General features: G+C 40.0%; 1 protein-coding gene across 1 annotated transcript in view; it reads right to left on the bottom strand.

Moving 5' to 3' along the window:
• The window catches only part of LOC106574379 (parathyroid hormone 2 receptor), a 28,094-nt gene extending 22,821 nt beyond the window's left edge, over nucleotides 1-5,273 (bottom strand). Inside the window, exons 1-2 of the mRNA XM_014150233.2 lie at nucleotides 5,182-5,273; nucleotides 790-973 (exon numbers count right to left, since the gene is read on the bottom strand). Coding sequence (XP_014005708.2) covers nucleotides 790-973; nucleotides 5,182-5,252 — 255 coding nt within the window. The 5' untranslated portion in view covers nucleotides 5,253-5,273. The remainder of the gene's footprint in view (nucleotides 1-789; nucleotides 974-5,181) is intronic.
• Between the last annotated feature and the right edge of the window lie 9,819 nt (nucleotides 5,274-15,092).

Genomic DNA, 15,092 nt, shown 5'->3' with positions numbered 1-15,092 from the left:
GGACCTTCAATATTGCAGGCTTTTTTTGGTACCCTTCCACAGATCTGTGCCTTGACACGATCCTGTCTTGGAGTTCTATGGACAATTCCTTGGACCTCATGGCTTGGTTTCTTGCTCTGACATGCACTGTCACCTGTGGGACCTTATATAGACAGGTGTATGCCTTTCCAAATCATGTCCAATCATTTGAATCTACCACAGGGGGACTCCAATCAAGTTGTAGAAACATCTCAAGGATGATCAATGGATGCACCTGAGCTCAATTTCAAGTCTCATATCAAAGGGTCTGAATACTTATGTAAATGTGATATTTCAGTTTTTAATTCTGTATAAAAATGTATATTATGGGGTAATGTGTGCAGATTGCTGATGCATTAAAAAAAAAAAAAATTTGAATAAGGCTGTAATGTAACAAAATGTGGAAAAGGTCAAGGGGTATGAATACCTGCTGAAGGCACTGTATATTTAGACTCCAGACTCATTGATCACCCTAATATTTCTTAATTCCGTTCTTTTACTTTGTGTGTGTATTGTTGTGTATTGTTAGATATTACTACACTATTGGAGGTAGGAACACAAGCATTTCGCTACACCCACAGTAACATCTGGCTAAATATGTGTTTGCGGCCAATAACATTTTATGTGATTTAGATTTTTAATGTCTTGTATTCGATGTGTATTTATCGACCCCCTCTATGTTGCTGACACTTGAGAGCAAGCTTTTAAGTGCATGTCATACAGCAAACAAACTGACCTTGAAGTCGAAGGGAAGAACATTACTGTACTCACAAACTGGGAGTTGTCAAGGGGCATAGCAGAGATGGTCTTGTAGTTGTCCATGAGCGCTGTGTCAAACTCCTGCAGACCTCCGTTGGTGTGGACCACCTTGTCTTTGACAAAGATGCTGACGGCACGCAGCATGAAGGACATGAACAGGTGCATGTGGATGTAGTTCCTGGTGCAGTGGAGGCGTCTGCATGGCAGGCAGACAGGGGTAAAACACTCAAGGCTCAACAATCAATATATTCAATCGATGAAATACATTTTATAAAAACCCTTTTACATCAGCAGTTGTCACAAAGTGCTTTGCCCAGCCCAAACCTCAAAGAGTAAGCAAAGCAGTAGCAAAAGGACAGTGGCTAAGAAAAACTACCTCGAAGGAAGAAACCTAGGTAGAAACCTAGAGATAAATTCTAGGCATCTACATTTTTGTTTTTTGGCATTCAAACATAGTTTATTGTGTTGAGAGGAATTTGGAAACGTACTGTTAATACATATACAGTTGAAGTCGGAAGTTTACATACACCTTAGCCAAATACATTTAAACTCAGTTTTAAACAATTCCTGACATTTAATCCGAGTAAAAATTCCCTGTCTTAGGTCAGTTAGGATCACCACTTTATTTTAAGAATGTGAAATGTCAGAATAATAGTAGAGAGAATAATTTATTTCAGCTTTTATTTATTTCATCACATTCCCAGTGGGTCAGAAGTTTACATCCACTCAATTAGTATTTGGTAGCATTGCCTTTAAATTGTTTAACTTGGGTCAAACGTTTTGGGTAGCCTTCCACAAGCGTCCCACAATTAATTTGGTGAATGTTGGCCCATTCCTCCTAACTTGTACAAAGCGTGTTTTAGACAAACTGGAATTAAGGCCAGACTAAGTCAGTGGCACAAAAGATACATCTCATTAAATGTTGATATTTGGTTGTGTTGACAACCAAACACAATTCAGTTTTGGTGTGCAGTAACTAGCCTGTTAACCTTTCGACAAGTTAACAAATAATATGTAGGATTCACGTCTCCAACTAAACCAACAAAAATGAAGAATATGATTAAGCCAGTGGCTCAGATGAAACTATCCAAGTATTAGATATCCTTTAAAATGTTGATATTTGGCTGAGTTGTCAACCAAACACAATTCAATAATAATTGTGTAATACAGCAAACAGCCTAAAGTTAAGGCTATCTTACAAACTAATGTAACAGTGTTTATTCAACCTTAAAATGAGTCACACATCCATGGCCAAATGTTGAGGTTAGCCTACTGTAACTATAAATGTCTTCTTATGTAATCAAAGAAAGTGTGCATGTTCAAGATAGCATGCAAAGGTCGCAGGTCTGTGGAGATCTTTACAATTTCTATAATAACCTGTGAAGAATCTTGAACAGCATTGATCACTTGCACTATGTACTTTTAATGTAATCTCATATGTAATCCAGGTTATTTGGTTGTGCTATTTGATGAATTTTATTTTGTTTATTTTTATTTCACCTTTAATAACCTGTTGGGGCTCGGGGGCAGTATTGAGACATTTTGAAAAAAATATGTGCCCATTTTTAACTGCCTCCTACACCAACTCAGAAGCTAGGATATGCATATTATTAACACATTCGGATAGAAAACACTCTGAATTTTCTAAAACAGTTTGAATGGTGTCTGTAAGTATAACAAAACTCATATTGCAGGCAAAAACCTGTGAAAAATAGATCCAAAAAAATGTGAATTTTGTGACTGTACTATTTAGTGTCATTGTTTTATAGATACCATAGTGAGAAAGGATTCATTTCGCAACACCTACGGCTTCCACTAGATGTCAACGATCTTTATAAAGTTGTTTGAAGCGTCTATGATAAACAGAGAGCAAATTAGAATCCAAGGAAGTTGACATGTCATCACTTCATTTTTTTGCGCCTGCGCATAAATCTGAGAAACGTGAGTTTGTCATCATTTTTTATCTAGACATAGGATAGGTTGTGTGAAAATATTACTGATGTTTAACGTTAAAAATGGACCAAAAGATTAATGCTAAACAACATTTGACATGTTTGAACGAACATAAATAGATTATTTACTAGGTTTTTTTTGCTTTTCGGCGTGATTTTACCAGCCCCACACCACGTTTTGTGGGAGCATAATGAATGCTAAGTACTTGGTGTTATTTGGACATAAATTATGAACTTTGTCAAAAGAAACCACATTTGTTCCGGACCTGGAATGCCTTCCGGACCTGGGATCCTGCCTTCTGATGGAGATAATCAAAGGTAAGGGGGTATTTACAATGTTATTATCGATTTTAGAAGATGCTAACTGTATAGCATAGCCTGTTGTTCTTAGCATAGCACCCCGTTTATTGCAAAATGTGATTTCCCAGTAAAGTTATTTTGAGATCTGGCCATTCGGTAGCAATTACGAGATGATAATATATTATTCTTTGAATGACAATATTATAATTTACCAATGTTTTCGAATAGTAATTTTGTTATGTTCACCGGAAGCATTTCAGAGAAGAAAAAATCTGAATTTCACGCTACTGTAAAATGCTGTTTTTGGATATAAATATGAACTTGATGGAACAAAAAAATGCATGTATTGTATAACATAATGTCCTAGGAGTGTCATCTGATGGAGATTGACAAAAGTTAGTGCATAATTCAAGCTGGTTTCTGCTTTTGGTGACGCCTGACCTTGAATTGAAAATGGATGTTTGTACTTTTGTGGCTATGTACTGTCCTAACATAATCTAACTTTATGCTTTTGCCGTAAAGCCTCTTTGAAAATCGAACAATGTGGTTAGATTAAGGAGATGTTTATCATTTAAATTGTGTAAAATAGTTGATTGTTTGAGAAATTGAAATTATTAGATTTTTGATGTTTTGAATTTCCAGCCTTGTTAGCAATCCCGGCTCGGGGTTCATTGCTAACCTGTAGCCCCAACAGGTTTATTTAACCAGGTAGGCCAGTTGACAACAAGTTCTCATTTACAACATCGACCCGGGCCAAGATAAAACAAAGCAGTGCGACAAAAACAACAACACAGAGTTACACATAAACAAACGTACAGTCAATAACACAATAGAAAAATCTATGTACCGTGTGTGCAAATGTAGAAGATTAGGGAGGTAAGGCAATAAATAGGCCATAGAGGCAAAATAATGACAATTTAGCATTAACACTGGAGTGATAGATGTGCAAATGATGATGTGCAAGTAGAGACACTGGGGTGCAAAAGAGCAAGAAGATAACAATATGGGGATGAGGTAGTTGGGTGTGCTATTTACAGATTGGCTGGGTACAGGTACAGTGATTGGTAAGCTGCTCTGACAGCTGATGCTTAAAGTTAGAGGGAGATATGTCTCCAGCTTCAGTGATTTTTGCAATTTGTTCCATGAAGCACAGTAATAACACATTAAGTTGTTGTATAAATACAAAATATGACATTGTATTCCCATTTGAATTTTGTTGTGCTTTTAAATGGTTGAAAGTTCAGTGATAACACATTTAGATGACAACTACACCAAAAATCGAACATTGTTTTTCCATTGGAATTTAGTTGTTCTTATAGATGGTTGAAAGCATAGTGAAAACACATTGGGAATTCAACAAACCTGTCACGTCCTGACCATGGTAAGATGTTATTTTCTGTGGTAGAGTAGGTCAGGGCGTGACAGGGGGTGTTTTTCTATGTTTTCTATTTCTATGTTCATGTTCTAGTTTTGTATTTCTATGTTGGTTTTGTTTGGGATGATCTCCAATTAGAGGCAGCTGGTCCTCGTTGTCTCTAATTGGAGATCATACTTAAGTAGGGTTTTTTTCCCACCTGGTTTGTGGGAAATTGTTTTTGAGTAGTGTATGTTTTCACCTCTGCGTCACGGTTTGTTGTTTTGTTCGTTCAGTTGATTGTTTATGTATTGACACGCTGCACTTTGGTCTGCTTCTCCTTACGACAACCGTGACAAAACCTCTGGCAGTTTTTTTTGAGTGGGTGAATAAAGATTGAAATCTCATTGATCAACGTCTCAACCAAATATTACCCAAATTTCCACATTGAAGTGGCATGCTGTGCCAAGTGGGTCTTCAAGTAATGCATTATTTTTCATCTTGGGGATGAGTCAAGAGGATTGGCCAGGATATTTATTTTTACTTATCATTTATTGTGAGGCTGTTTTTGGAAAATGGTGATGAACAGATGAGGCCTACTGCTGTATGACCTCAGTGGCAATTACACAGATGGATAGAGCAGCAAATACTTTTCATTGACGGGAACCCGGATACTAGGGAACATGTCTGTTCTGCATTGGTCTATGACTGAAAGGAAATGACTGGGTATAAGAATTAAAAAAACTATTGTACACTTCTGGAGAAAGGACCAATTGTTGGAACACAAGGCTGTCTTACCTGAAGTAGCCTATGATGACAATGGCCCCTAGAAGAGAGATGAAGGACAGTGCATATCCAATGGTGTACATGACGTACAGCCGGTCAAAGAAGTCCTGCTAGAGAGAAATGGATATCTTACAGGCTGGCTACACTGTTTACGCCGGCAAAAAGTTAGGCGTCTAGCATAGAAGCTAAAAACCTACCGTTTTCCCAACGCCACAGTGTAGCTACGCTGTTAGCGTGAGTCAGAGCAACTCAAGTATTGTCATGAGTCAAGTCTGCAACCACAACAATGTTAATTGGAATCTTTGGTGTGACTGAAGTGGTGATTGGGATTACCTTTTCCTCCTCTTGACCAGGTAAAAGGAATCTCAAGCAGTCAGAATAATTGGACCACGTTCGGTTCAACCCCTCCACAGAAACCCAGGAACCGTTGACATCACACTTCCTGTATGCATGACCTGGACACACATGGTCTGGTCATTTACATTGCAACATACAGGTAACTGCCAAAACAAAGGAAACACCAACATTAAGCGTCTTAATAGGGCGTTGGGCCACCACGAGCCAGAACAGGTCCAAAGCAAACTTGGAATGGATTCTACAAGTGACTGGAACTCTATTGGAGGGATGCGCCACCATTCTTCAAAAATAAATTCTATAATTTGGTGTTTTGTTTGTGGTGGAAAACGCTGCCTCAGGTGCCGCTCCAGAATCTCCCATAAGTGTTCATTTGGGCTGAGATCTCTTGACTGAGACGGCCATGGGATATGGTTTACATCGTTTTCATGCTCATCAAACAATTCAATAGGTTAAATCCATTACATGTACATTGCTTGGGATGCTGGCCCATGTTGACTCCAATGCTTCCCACAGTTGTGTCAAGTTGGCTGGATGTCCTTTGAGTGGTGAACTATTTTTGACACACACGGGAAACTTCTTTAATCTTTCTCCTCCCCTTCATCTACACTGACTGAAGTGGATTTAACAAGTTACATCAATAAGGGATCATAGCTTTCACCTGGATTCACCTGGTCATGTCTTAGAAAGAGCAGGTGTTCCTAATGCTTTGTATGCTCAGTGTATATTCTTCAAGAATCAAATGGGTGTATAGCATTAATGTATAAGACCAAAAATTGATATAGCAACTAAATATTCTAGCTTTAAGGTAAAGTGTAAACAAAGACTTCTTTGGGGGTTATATACCTTTCAAAAAGAAAAGGCAAACTTTGCACCTAGTGCAAACGCTTAGTAAATCTGTCTCCATGAGTATAGCAAGTGTGTTGCCTATCTATACCCCAATACCTTGATGGTTGAAGTCGTAGATGTAGCTGGGGCAGGGGACCTTGGTTAGCGCTCCGGGGGATCCCTGGGGCCAACAGATCAGACCGTCCCAGCCAGGGGGACAAAGGTCATCTGGATACGTAGTGGAAAAGGGGAGTAAGGTAATGTTAGTGGTGGGCATCAATACTGATAATTTTATTTGCATTTGATATGGATATATGGACGGCATATTATGACATTGGTTTAACCTTCCTGTTAACTTACACTATTATGTAAAAACCCATTCTGTACATGACTGTTCCTGCATGCACAAACCCCTCTCACAGACCTTCTCACAGGCTCTCAACTTAGTGACTTAATTGCCTGCTGATGGGCCCATTCGTGGTGAATGGACTTATTTAAACTGTAGGTTTAACTTTCACATATGGTCCAATGAGCAATCAGAAAGCACTTGTCTGGACTTCACAGAGCCGTCGAGGTGAACAGAAAAGTAAAAACAATGTTTTTATAAAACCAATATACACTGCTCAAAAAAATAAAGGGAACACTTAAACAACACAATGTAACTCCAAGTCAATCACACTTCTGTGAAATCAAACTGTCCACTTAGGAAGCAACACTGATTGACAATAAATGTCACATGCTGTTGTGCAAATGGAATAGACAACAGGTGGAAATTATAGGCAATTAGCAAGACACCCCCAATAAAGGAGTGGTTCTGCAGGTGGGGACCACAGACCACTTCTCAGTTCCTATGCTTCCTGGCTGATGTTTTCGTCACTTTTGAATTCTGGCGGTGCTTTCACTCTAGTGGTAGCATGAGACGGAGTCTACAACCCACACAAGTGGCTCAGGTAGTGCAGCTCATCCAGGATGGCACATCAATGTGAGCTGTGGCAAGAAGGTTTGCTGTGTCTGTCAGCGTAGTGTCCAGAGCATGGAGGCGCTACCAGGAGACAGGCCAGTACATCAGGAGACGTGGAGGAGGCCGTAGGAGGGCAACAACCCAGCAGCATGACCGCTATCTCCGCCTTTGTGCAAGGAGGAGCAGGAGAAGCACTGGCAGAGCCCTGCAAAATGACCTCCAGCAGGCCACAAATGTGCATGTGTCTGCTCAAACGGTCAGAAACAGACTCCATGAGGGTGGTATGAGGGCCCGACGTCCACAGGTGGGGGTTGTGCTTACAGCCCAACGCCGTGCAGGACGTTTGGCATTTGCCAGAGAACACCAAGATTTGCAAATTCGCCACTGGCGCCCGGTGCTCTTCACAGATGAAAGCAGGTTCACACTGAGCACGTGACAGACGTGACAGAGTCTGGAGACACCGTGGAGAACATTCTGCTGCCTGCAACATCCTCCAGCATGACCGGTTTGGCGGTGGGTCAGTCATGGTGTAGGGTGGCATTTCTTTGGGGGGCCGCACAGCCCTCCATGTGCTCGCCAGAGGTAGCCTGACTGCCATTAGATACCGAGATGAGATCCTCAGACCCCTTGTGAGACCATATGCTGGTGCGGTTGGCCCTGGGTTCCTCCTAATGCAAGACAATGCTAGACCTCATGTGGCTGGACAAGTGCAAGAACATTGCTCATAGTCATTACAGCTATATATACACTATCTGTCCACCAGATGAGTAGGCTAGTGGGGGAGCACTATGAGTAATAGGTTGTCATCTTTTGTCAGCTAGCCCTCCTGATGGTTCAGTGAAACAAGTGACTGGGGTGGTAGTGCGTCCCAAATGGCACCCTATTCCCTTTATAGTGCACTACCTTTAGTGCCATTTGGGACGTGCGCTGAGACTGAGTAATAAAGACCTAAGTGAGAGAGAAAATAAGAAGCAAATAGATTCAAATATATCCATGTATTTTATGATTGCATTCCAGGTCTAAAGAGAAGTGGATATTTGTATGTTTCAGTGTCTCAGCTGCAGTAGCCTTCCTATGCATATATTGTCATACTTCATTATCTCAGAGCCAAATTGGATCTGATTATAGCTGGTTTGAGTCACATTATCATTTGAGACATCAACGCATGTTGTATCGATTTAAACTGACAGACAGGAAATGTGCCATATTGGGGTTTGGGACCCACTTGCCAGGTCAACACATGTGCGGACAGTGTGAAATACCTTAAAGTGGAAATGACAGTGTTTTAACTACTTTGAAGATATGAAACAAACAGACAATCATAATATCAGTCACAAATATCAAATTCCCAGTTTATGCTTCAAAGCCAACTTGATGAGGTTTTAAAAATAGGTTCTATTTCACTCAAAATTCCATGACGTAAAGTAAGGCATTGTTGGCAGTATAAATGGATGTGGTTCAATGCATGATTAATATCCTTTACCAATACATTTCTTGGTAGTCCAAAAGATATTGCGATCAGGTTGTAAATCACAGATGGCCTGGTACATTGTTTGCTGCCTCCACCCATTTGGGATGCACTGTTTCAGTTTCAGTGACCCAATATTTTGACAAAAACAGACAACTGTAACTAAGGCTGGGAATGTCAAATACAATCAAACTAGCAAGGACAATGATCACAAGTCAGTCATAATGTGGCTAATAGGCTAGCGCATGTGTCAAGCAAGGCCCACAGAACGACTAGGACACACAAGCGAGTATAAATGAGTTGAGACATCTACTTTATGAAATTATGGCCTGATGTGCCCTGAATCGGTGAATTCAACATCATTTGTGCTGCTTTCATGTGTCCCGTTTACAGCGTGCAGCGGGGAGAACGTGTAGACAAATACATGCAACAGTCCTAGCTAGGCTACTAAAATGTTGCAGCCTGGCTTCGGTTTTTAAAGCTTGACAATGAATAACCAAAAAACAAAACTTGCAACAAAACACCATGCACAGGAGAAACATATTGGCCTGTTACAGAAACATTTGAGCAGTAGCTTAGGCTGGCTACTCAACTACAATACATTTTGAGTGCACCATACAGCAATGCTGCATTCAACCGCACTGGTGATTGATGCAGTGCAAAAAAAATGATTTGGAGTTATTCAATACTTTTTGATTAGGCTTGATGCATATTATGCGCATCTGCAAATATAGTATCAAAAGCTAAACAAATATTAGTTATTTCTTGTTTTCATTTGTTAAGATGCTATATACAGCATCCTATGTACATAAGAGGACATTATAAAGGGACATATTTTTCTAATAAAACAATGGCCAGTTTGGGTCGCAGTTGCAAGTAGGCTACTGTATGTCTGGCCCACAAATTCATTGTGTTTTTTCAATATGGCCTGTGCGCTGATTGAGTTTGACATCCCTGGGCTAGCGCATTGATTTATGTAGCTAACTATTTATTTAGCAAGCTAAAAACACGGAGCCTAACGTTAGCTAGCTAGCTAGCTGCTAGGAGGATGTCATGTCATTGGAGGAGTGAGTGAGTGACCAACTTTTTCCCTCATGTCGTTTTTCGGTGACTACATCTAGAGATGCAGGTGTCATTTGGTTAGATAGCAGGAAATGTGAATCGCTTTGCTAGCTAGCTAGTTATGCTGTACTTGAACGACTGTTATCCACAGTTAGCATATCTCTTTGTCAATAAAATGTCATGTATCTGTTATAGTCCCAAAAAGTACAACTACACTCTTAGAAGAAAAAATGCTAACCTAAAAGGGCTCTTCGGCTGTTCCCATAGGAGGATGCTTTGAATAACCCTTTTTGATTCCATGTAGACACAGAGGATTCTGCACGGAACCCAAAAGAGTTCTACCTGGAACCAAAAAAAGGTTCTCCTGTGCCTATGGGGACAGCCAAATAACCATTTCAGAATATTTTTCTCTAAGAGTGTACACTAAATCAAGCACAATTCGAACATTGTCATGCATTTTAGAGAATATATTTGACCAGGGTCTGGATACAACACCTCATACAACAAATATGATGTTTACATAATCCCATGACATTAAGTGAACATGTTTGGCCAATCGTAAAGAAGAAGCTGAGCTCCAGCATATTAGCACTGGTTTTCTTTAAACAATACTAATGGGAGATTACATAAACCTGCGTGCTAAAATAATCAGGATTCAAACAAAAAACCCACAAGATGTACGAGTAGATTAGTTGATGTCTCGTTGTTACCGTGTTTGACAGCTGCTTCTGGTTCTCTATTCCCACTCCAAGGAAATAATGACCTATAAGAGCATTGCCAATCATAAGGCTTGTAGCCTAATGAATGAAAGTAAAATACTTACTGTAATAATGGACTCTATATCATACAACTGTTTCATGTCAACATAATTATAATATAATTTGTGCAATTTTAATTAATTTTATAAGACTACAATGCCATTTGATTAAAAAAATATTAACACAATCATGATAGGCTTGATTTAAATTACAATTTTAAACATGGACAATGTTCAGAAATATTGTACTTTCCTCTCTTGAAATGTCCATAGCCCTACTGTATTAAACCAAGTTATAATTAATGGATTACATGAATTAGAAACAAATATTTATTTTTTTACTCATGTACACCAACATGAGTTTTCAGTAGATAAATTGTGTAGGGAAAAATGCCACTGTAGATTTGTCGTGGTAAATGAGAAAATACTTTATTTCAGATGTATAAAATGATTCTCAAATACTGTAGATACAGCCGTCCTTAGTCTGCTCAAATAGCATCTTTGAAGTTAACAGCGACCTTGTTAACAGTATTTGTGGTAATATGGTAATATGGTAATATGATGGCTAATAATGGTTGCAACTGGGATCAGGTGTGTGGGTGATCTTAGCCCATATTGATGGTTTAACGAGAGATCACCTGCCAGTAATACGGTGGCCAATAATGGTTAGAATTGGACCATTGCCTTTAAAGGGACAATGTCAGAATCAAACAACAACAGAGCTATATAATTGCTATATATCATCCATTTAAAGGCCCATCCCAAATGGATGCCCCGTCCTTTAAAATTGAAAGGGGAACACAAGATCATTTAGATCTGGATTTAGTTATCTGGAAAAACCAAATACAATAGACAAATACACCACTGTTTGAGGGAAAGTGGGGTTATACAATTTTGTAAATGTTTATTTATTTTACTCTTATGAAAGGCAGCATATCATTTAGCCAATAAGATGTTTCATTGATGTCATTTTGGTAACACATTATTTTATTAAGGGTCCATAATAAACGATTTATATGGCATTTATAAAAATTGTGTGATTAGTAAAGTCATTTTTCAGTCCCTAATCTAAAGTGAGCACTATTTATACTTTTTAAATAGCTTATAAATGTTTTCAGAGACCAGTGTAATTTCCTACAAAAAGATGCATGCCATTGGTAAACATTCCAGCAGTACCTGGTGTTGGATTCGACATTTTGAACATTGAGACATTAAATAAATGATAGAGAAGAAGCATAGAATATTAGGAGTGAAAGAGACTGGGTTTTATGTCTGAAGTTAATGGTTCTCTGTAGAAAGCCAGACGGCGTTGGAATGTGTTGGGGGACGGGAGGAAAGCACTGCGTTGATACAGGAAAGACAGATGGACATCTGTAGATTAGGTGAAGGAGGGGTTGAGGTAAGGAGGTGAGGTCAGATCCCCTGAAGGGAGTATTAAGGGTTTAGTATCCTGTTACTCTTTTCCTGTAAAACCATAAGATGAAAGGATGGGAGAGAAGGAGGAGTGTCTTAAGTGGGATATATATATCTGTGATGTGAGAAATGTTGGGTTGTTTGAATTACAGCTGTACAGAACCTTTGGACAGAATTAAACTTTGTTAGCTTCTCTAGTGTCCGTGAGTTATTTACTCTGAAAAACAAGAACCTAACACTGGTAAAAGAATAAGCACGAAACACAGAATGTTTACAAACGTATGTGGACACCCCTTCAAATTAGTGGATTCAGCTATTTCAGCTGCCCGGGTCAACTGTAAGTGCTCTTATTGTGAAGTGGAAATGTCTAAGAGCAACAATAGCTCAGCCACGAAGTGGTAGGCCACACAAGCTCACAGAACGAGACAGTCGAGTGCTGAAGCGCATAGCGCGTAAAAATCCTCTGTCCTCGGTTGCAACACTCACTACCGAGATCCAAACTACCTCTGGAAGCAACGTCAGCACATGAACTGTTTGTGCAACCGCACCCAAGCCTAAGATCACCATGCGCAATGCCAAGCGTCAGCTGGAGTGATGTAAAGCTCACCGCCATTGGACTCTGGAGCAGTTGAAATGCATTCTCTGGAATGATGAATCACGCTTTCCCATCTGGCAGTCCGACGGACGAATCTGGCTTTGGCGGATGCCAGGAAAACGCTACCTGCCCGAATGCATAGTGACAACTGTAAAGTTTGGTGGAGGAGGAATAATGGTCTGGGGCTGTTTTTCATGGTTCGGGCTAGGCCCCTTAGTTCCAGTGAAGGGAAATCTTAATGCTTCAACATACAATGACATTCCATATGATTCTGTGCTTCCAACTTTGTGGCAAACCGTTTGGGGAAGGCCCTTTCCTGTTTCAGCATGACAATGCCCCCGTGCACAAAGTGAGGTCCATACAGAAATGGTTTGTCGAGATCAGTGTGGAAGGACTTGACAGGCCTGCACAGAGCCCTGACCTCAACCCCATCGAACACCTTTGGGATGAATTGGAACACCGACTGCAAGTCAGGCCTAAATGCCCAACATCAGTGTCCGACCTCACTAATGCTCTTGGAAGCAAGCCCACATACTTTTGGTCATGTGTATATATACACGTGTGAATAACTAGCTAACTAATATTTACAAATGTGGGAATAATGATTAATACATGGTGGGAAAACTGTTTGTAAATGCCTTATAAATGTTTTATAATGGACCCTTAAAATAAAGTGTTACTGTCATTTCTGCATCTCTCAGAGGATATAGCAAACTGTATTTTCATGTTGCCTCCCAGTGAAACCGTAATACTTCCGTCATGACTAAATTTGGATGGGTATCAGATGCTGGTCTGTTTATATTTAAACAGTCACCAAACAATAAATACACTGTAATTAGCCATTATGCTCCAATATCTGTTTATGTTCTGATATTTCTATTCTCCCACCTGGTTTTAACGGCTGGTAGATTCTGGATCAAACACACAAAGCGGTTTGTTTTTATCCAGCTCTCACACTGCTACAGAATGTGGGCGGACACATGGAGGATAGTTATATGGAGAGCAGCAGCCAGAAAGAAAAACAACTGCAGGTTTGGGACTGGTAAATTGGCAGATTCAAATGAATGGAATAAATCCACATTTCAGCACCCACACATTCTGTGGCTAGGGAGACACACAGCAGTGATCTTAAGTCATCTTTGTCTAATCAAACTGCAGTGGTATTCCAAGTAAATAAAGGCTTTTCAAGAAGTTCCTCCCTCCGTTCTTCAAGAGTGCCTATATGGGAAAACTAAGAAGAATTTTTTGAAATGTTTTCGTTTACTAAGTGGTGGCCATCATCCCAGTTATTTTTCCCCCTCCCTAAGACCACTTCTGTAGTTGTAGTTTTCATCCATGCTGTATCAAAAGTTGTCTCAAGTTACCCCAATTAAAAAATATATAATAATCATTTGGGGGTGGATAATAAATAATTTGGATAAATATCAGAATACACATTTTTTGCTAAAAGCATTACTCAATTCAGTAAATCTCATGTTGAACATTGACTGACAATGTGAGAAATGCAAGGAGTTCAGTGTGTCAAAGTGTACATGCAGGAACACCACATACAGTCTCTTTTACCAACTCCAATCTCTGACTGAGTGAAGCCTGGGAGAATGTGGGCAGACGTGGAGCAGGCTAGTGTTTGCCCGTCTCTCGAAACACAACCCCTTTTCCAATACGCAGGAGGCAAAAACAGGTCAAGTTATGGGATTTGTTCTCTTCAGACAGGATGAAGTATGGTGGGTGGCTCTGCCACCCGGGCCGCTACGGTTACCATAAAGGTCTGTCTGGATCCACCTGGAAACACGCTGGCCAATGGGGCTCTGGTAAAGCTAGGTAGACCAATCATCTGCTTAGTGGGTACCAATTGCAGAAACACAAACAAAAAAGTTGGTACATTTCCTATGCTGCCCAAAGATAAAACGATGTACGTAAGTCAGTGTTTGCCCACCTGCAGGGTTGTGTGTGGAGATGTTCTGATGGCATTCAACTTTGACATCATACAGTAGGTACATCTGCTCCTGTGCTGTGAGGCCGACCTCTGGATGAACCTACAGAGTAGATTGCAGCATTGATTCAAAAAGTTGTCCCTTAGATATTGACCTTGGGTCAGATTAGCATTTCCCCCACTAATGGTTAAGGTTAGGATTGGAGAGGGGAAGCTGATCCTAGATCTGTACCTAGGGGAATCTTAACCCCAGAGATAATTTGGATCTCAAACATGACAAGAGCAAAAATGGTAAAGTGGCTTTGATATAAAAACTTTGATAAAATCTAATGTCATAATTACAGTGACATACAGTATACCGTAGCATAACACATACTTCATAAATTAAACATAAGTCATATACATCACAGTAAGCAATCGACACACACACACGCTGATGCACTGTGCTCATACTTCCGCCTCATTTAAATGCATTCAAGGAGGAAGTGGATGTTGAGTACCAGTCAACAATTTATATGCAAACACTGACTGATGAGTACGGAAGCGTGCATG

Source organism: Salmo salar, chromosome ssa16 (assembly GCF_905237065.1).
Source record: "Salmo salar chromosome ssa16, Ssal_v3.1, whole genome shotgun sequence".
In the NCBI taxonomy this organism is placed as follows: Eukaryota; Metazoa; Chordata; class Actinopteri; order Salmoniformes; family Salmonidae; genus Salmo; species Salmo salar.
This window is presented reverse-complemented; position numbering and strand designations above follow the sequence as displayed.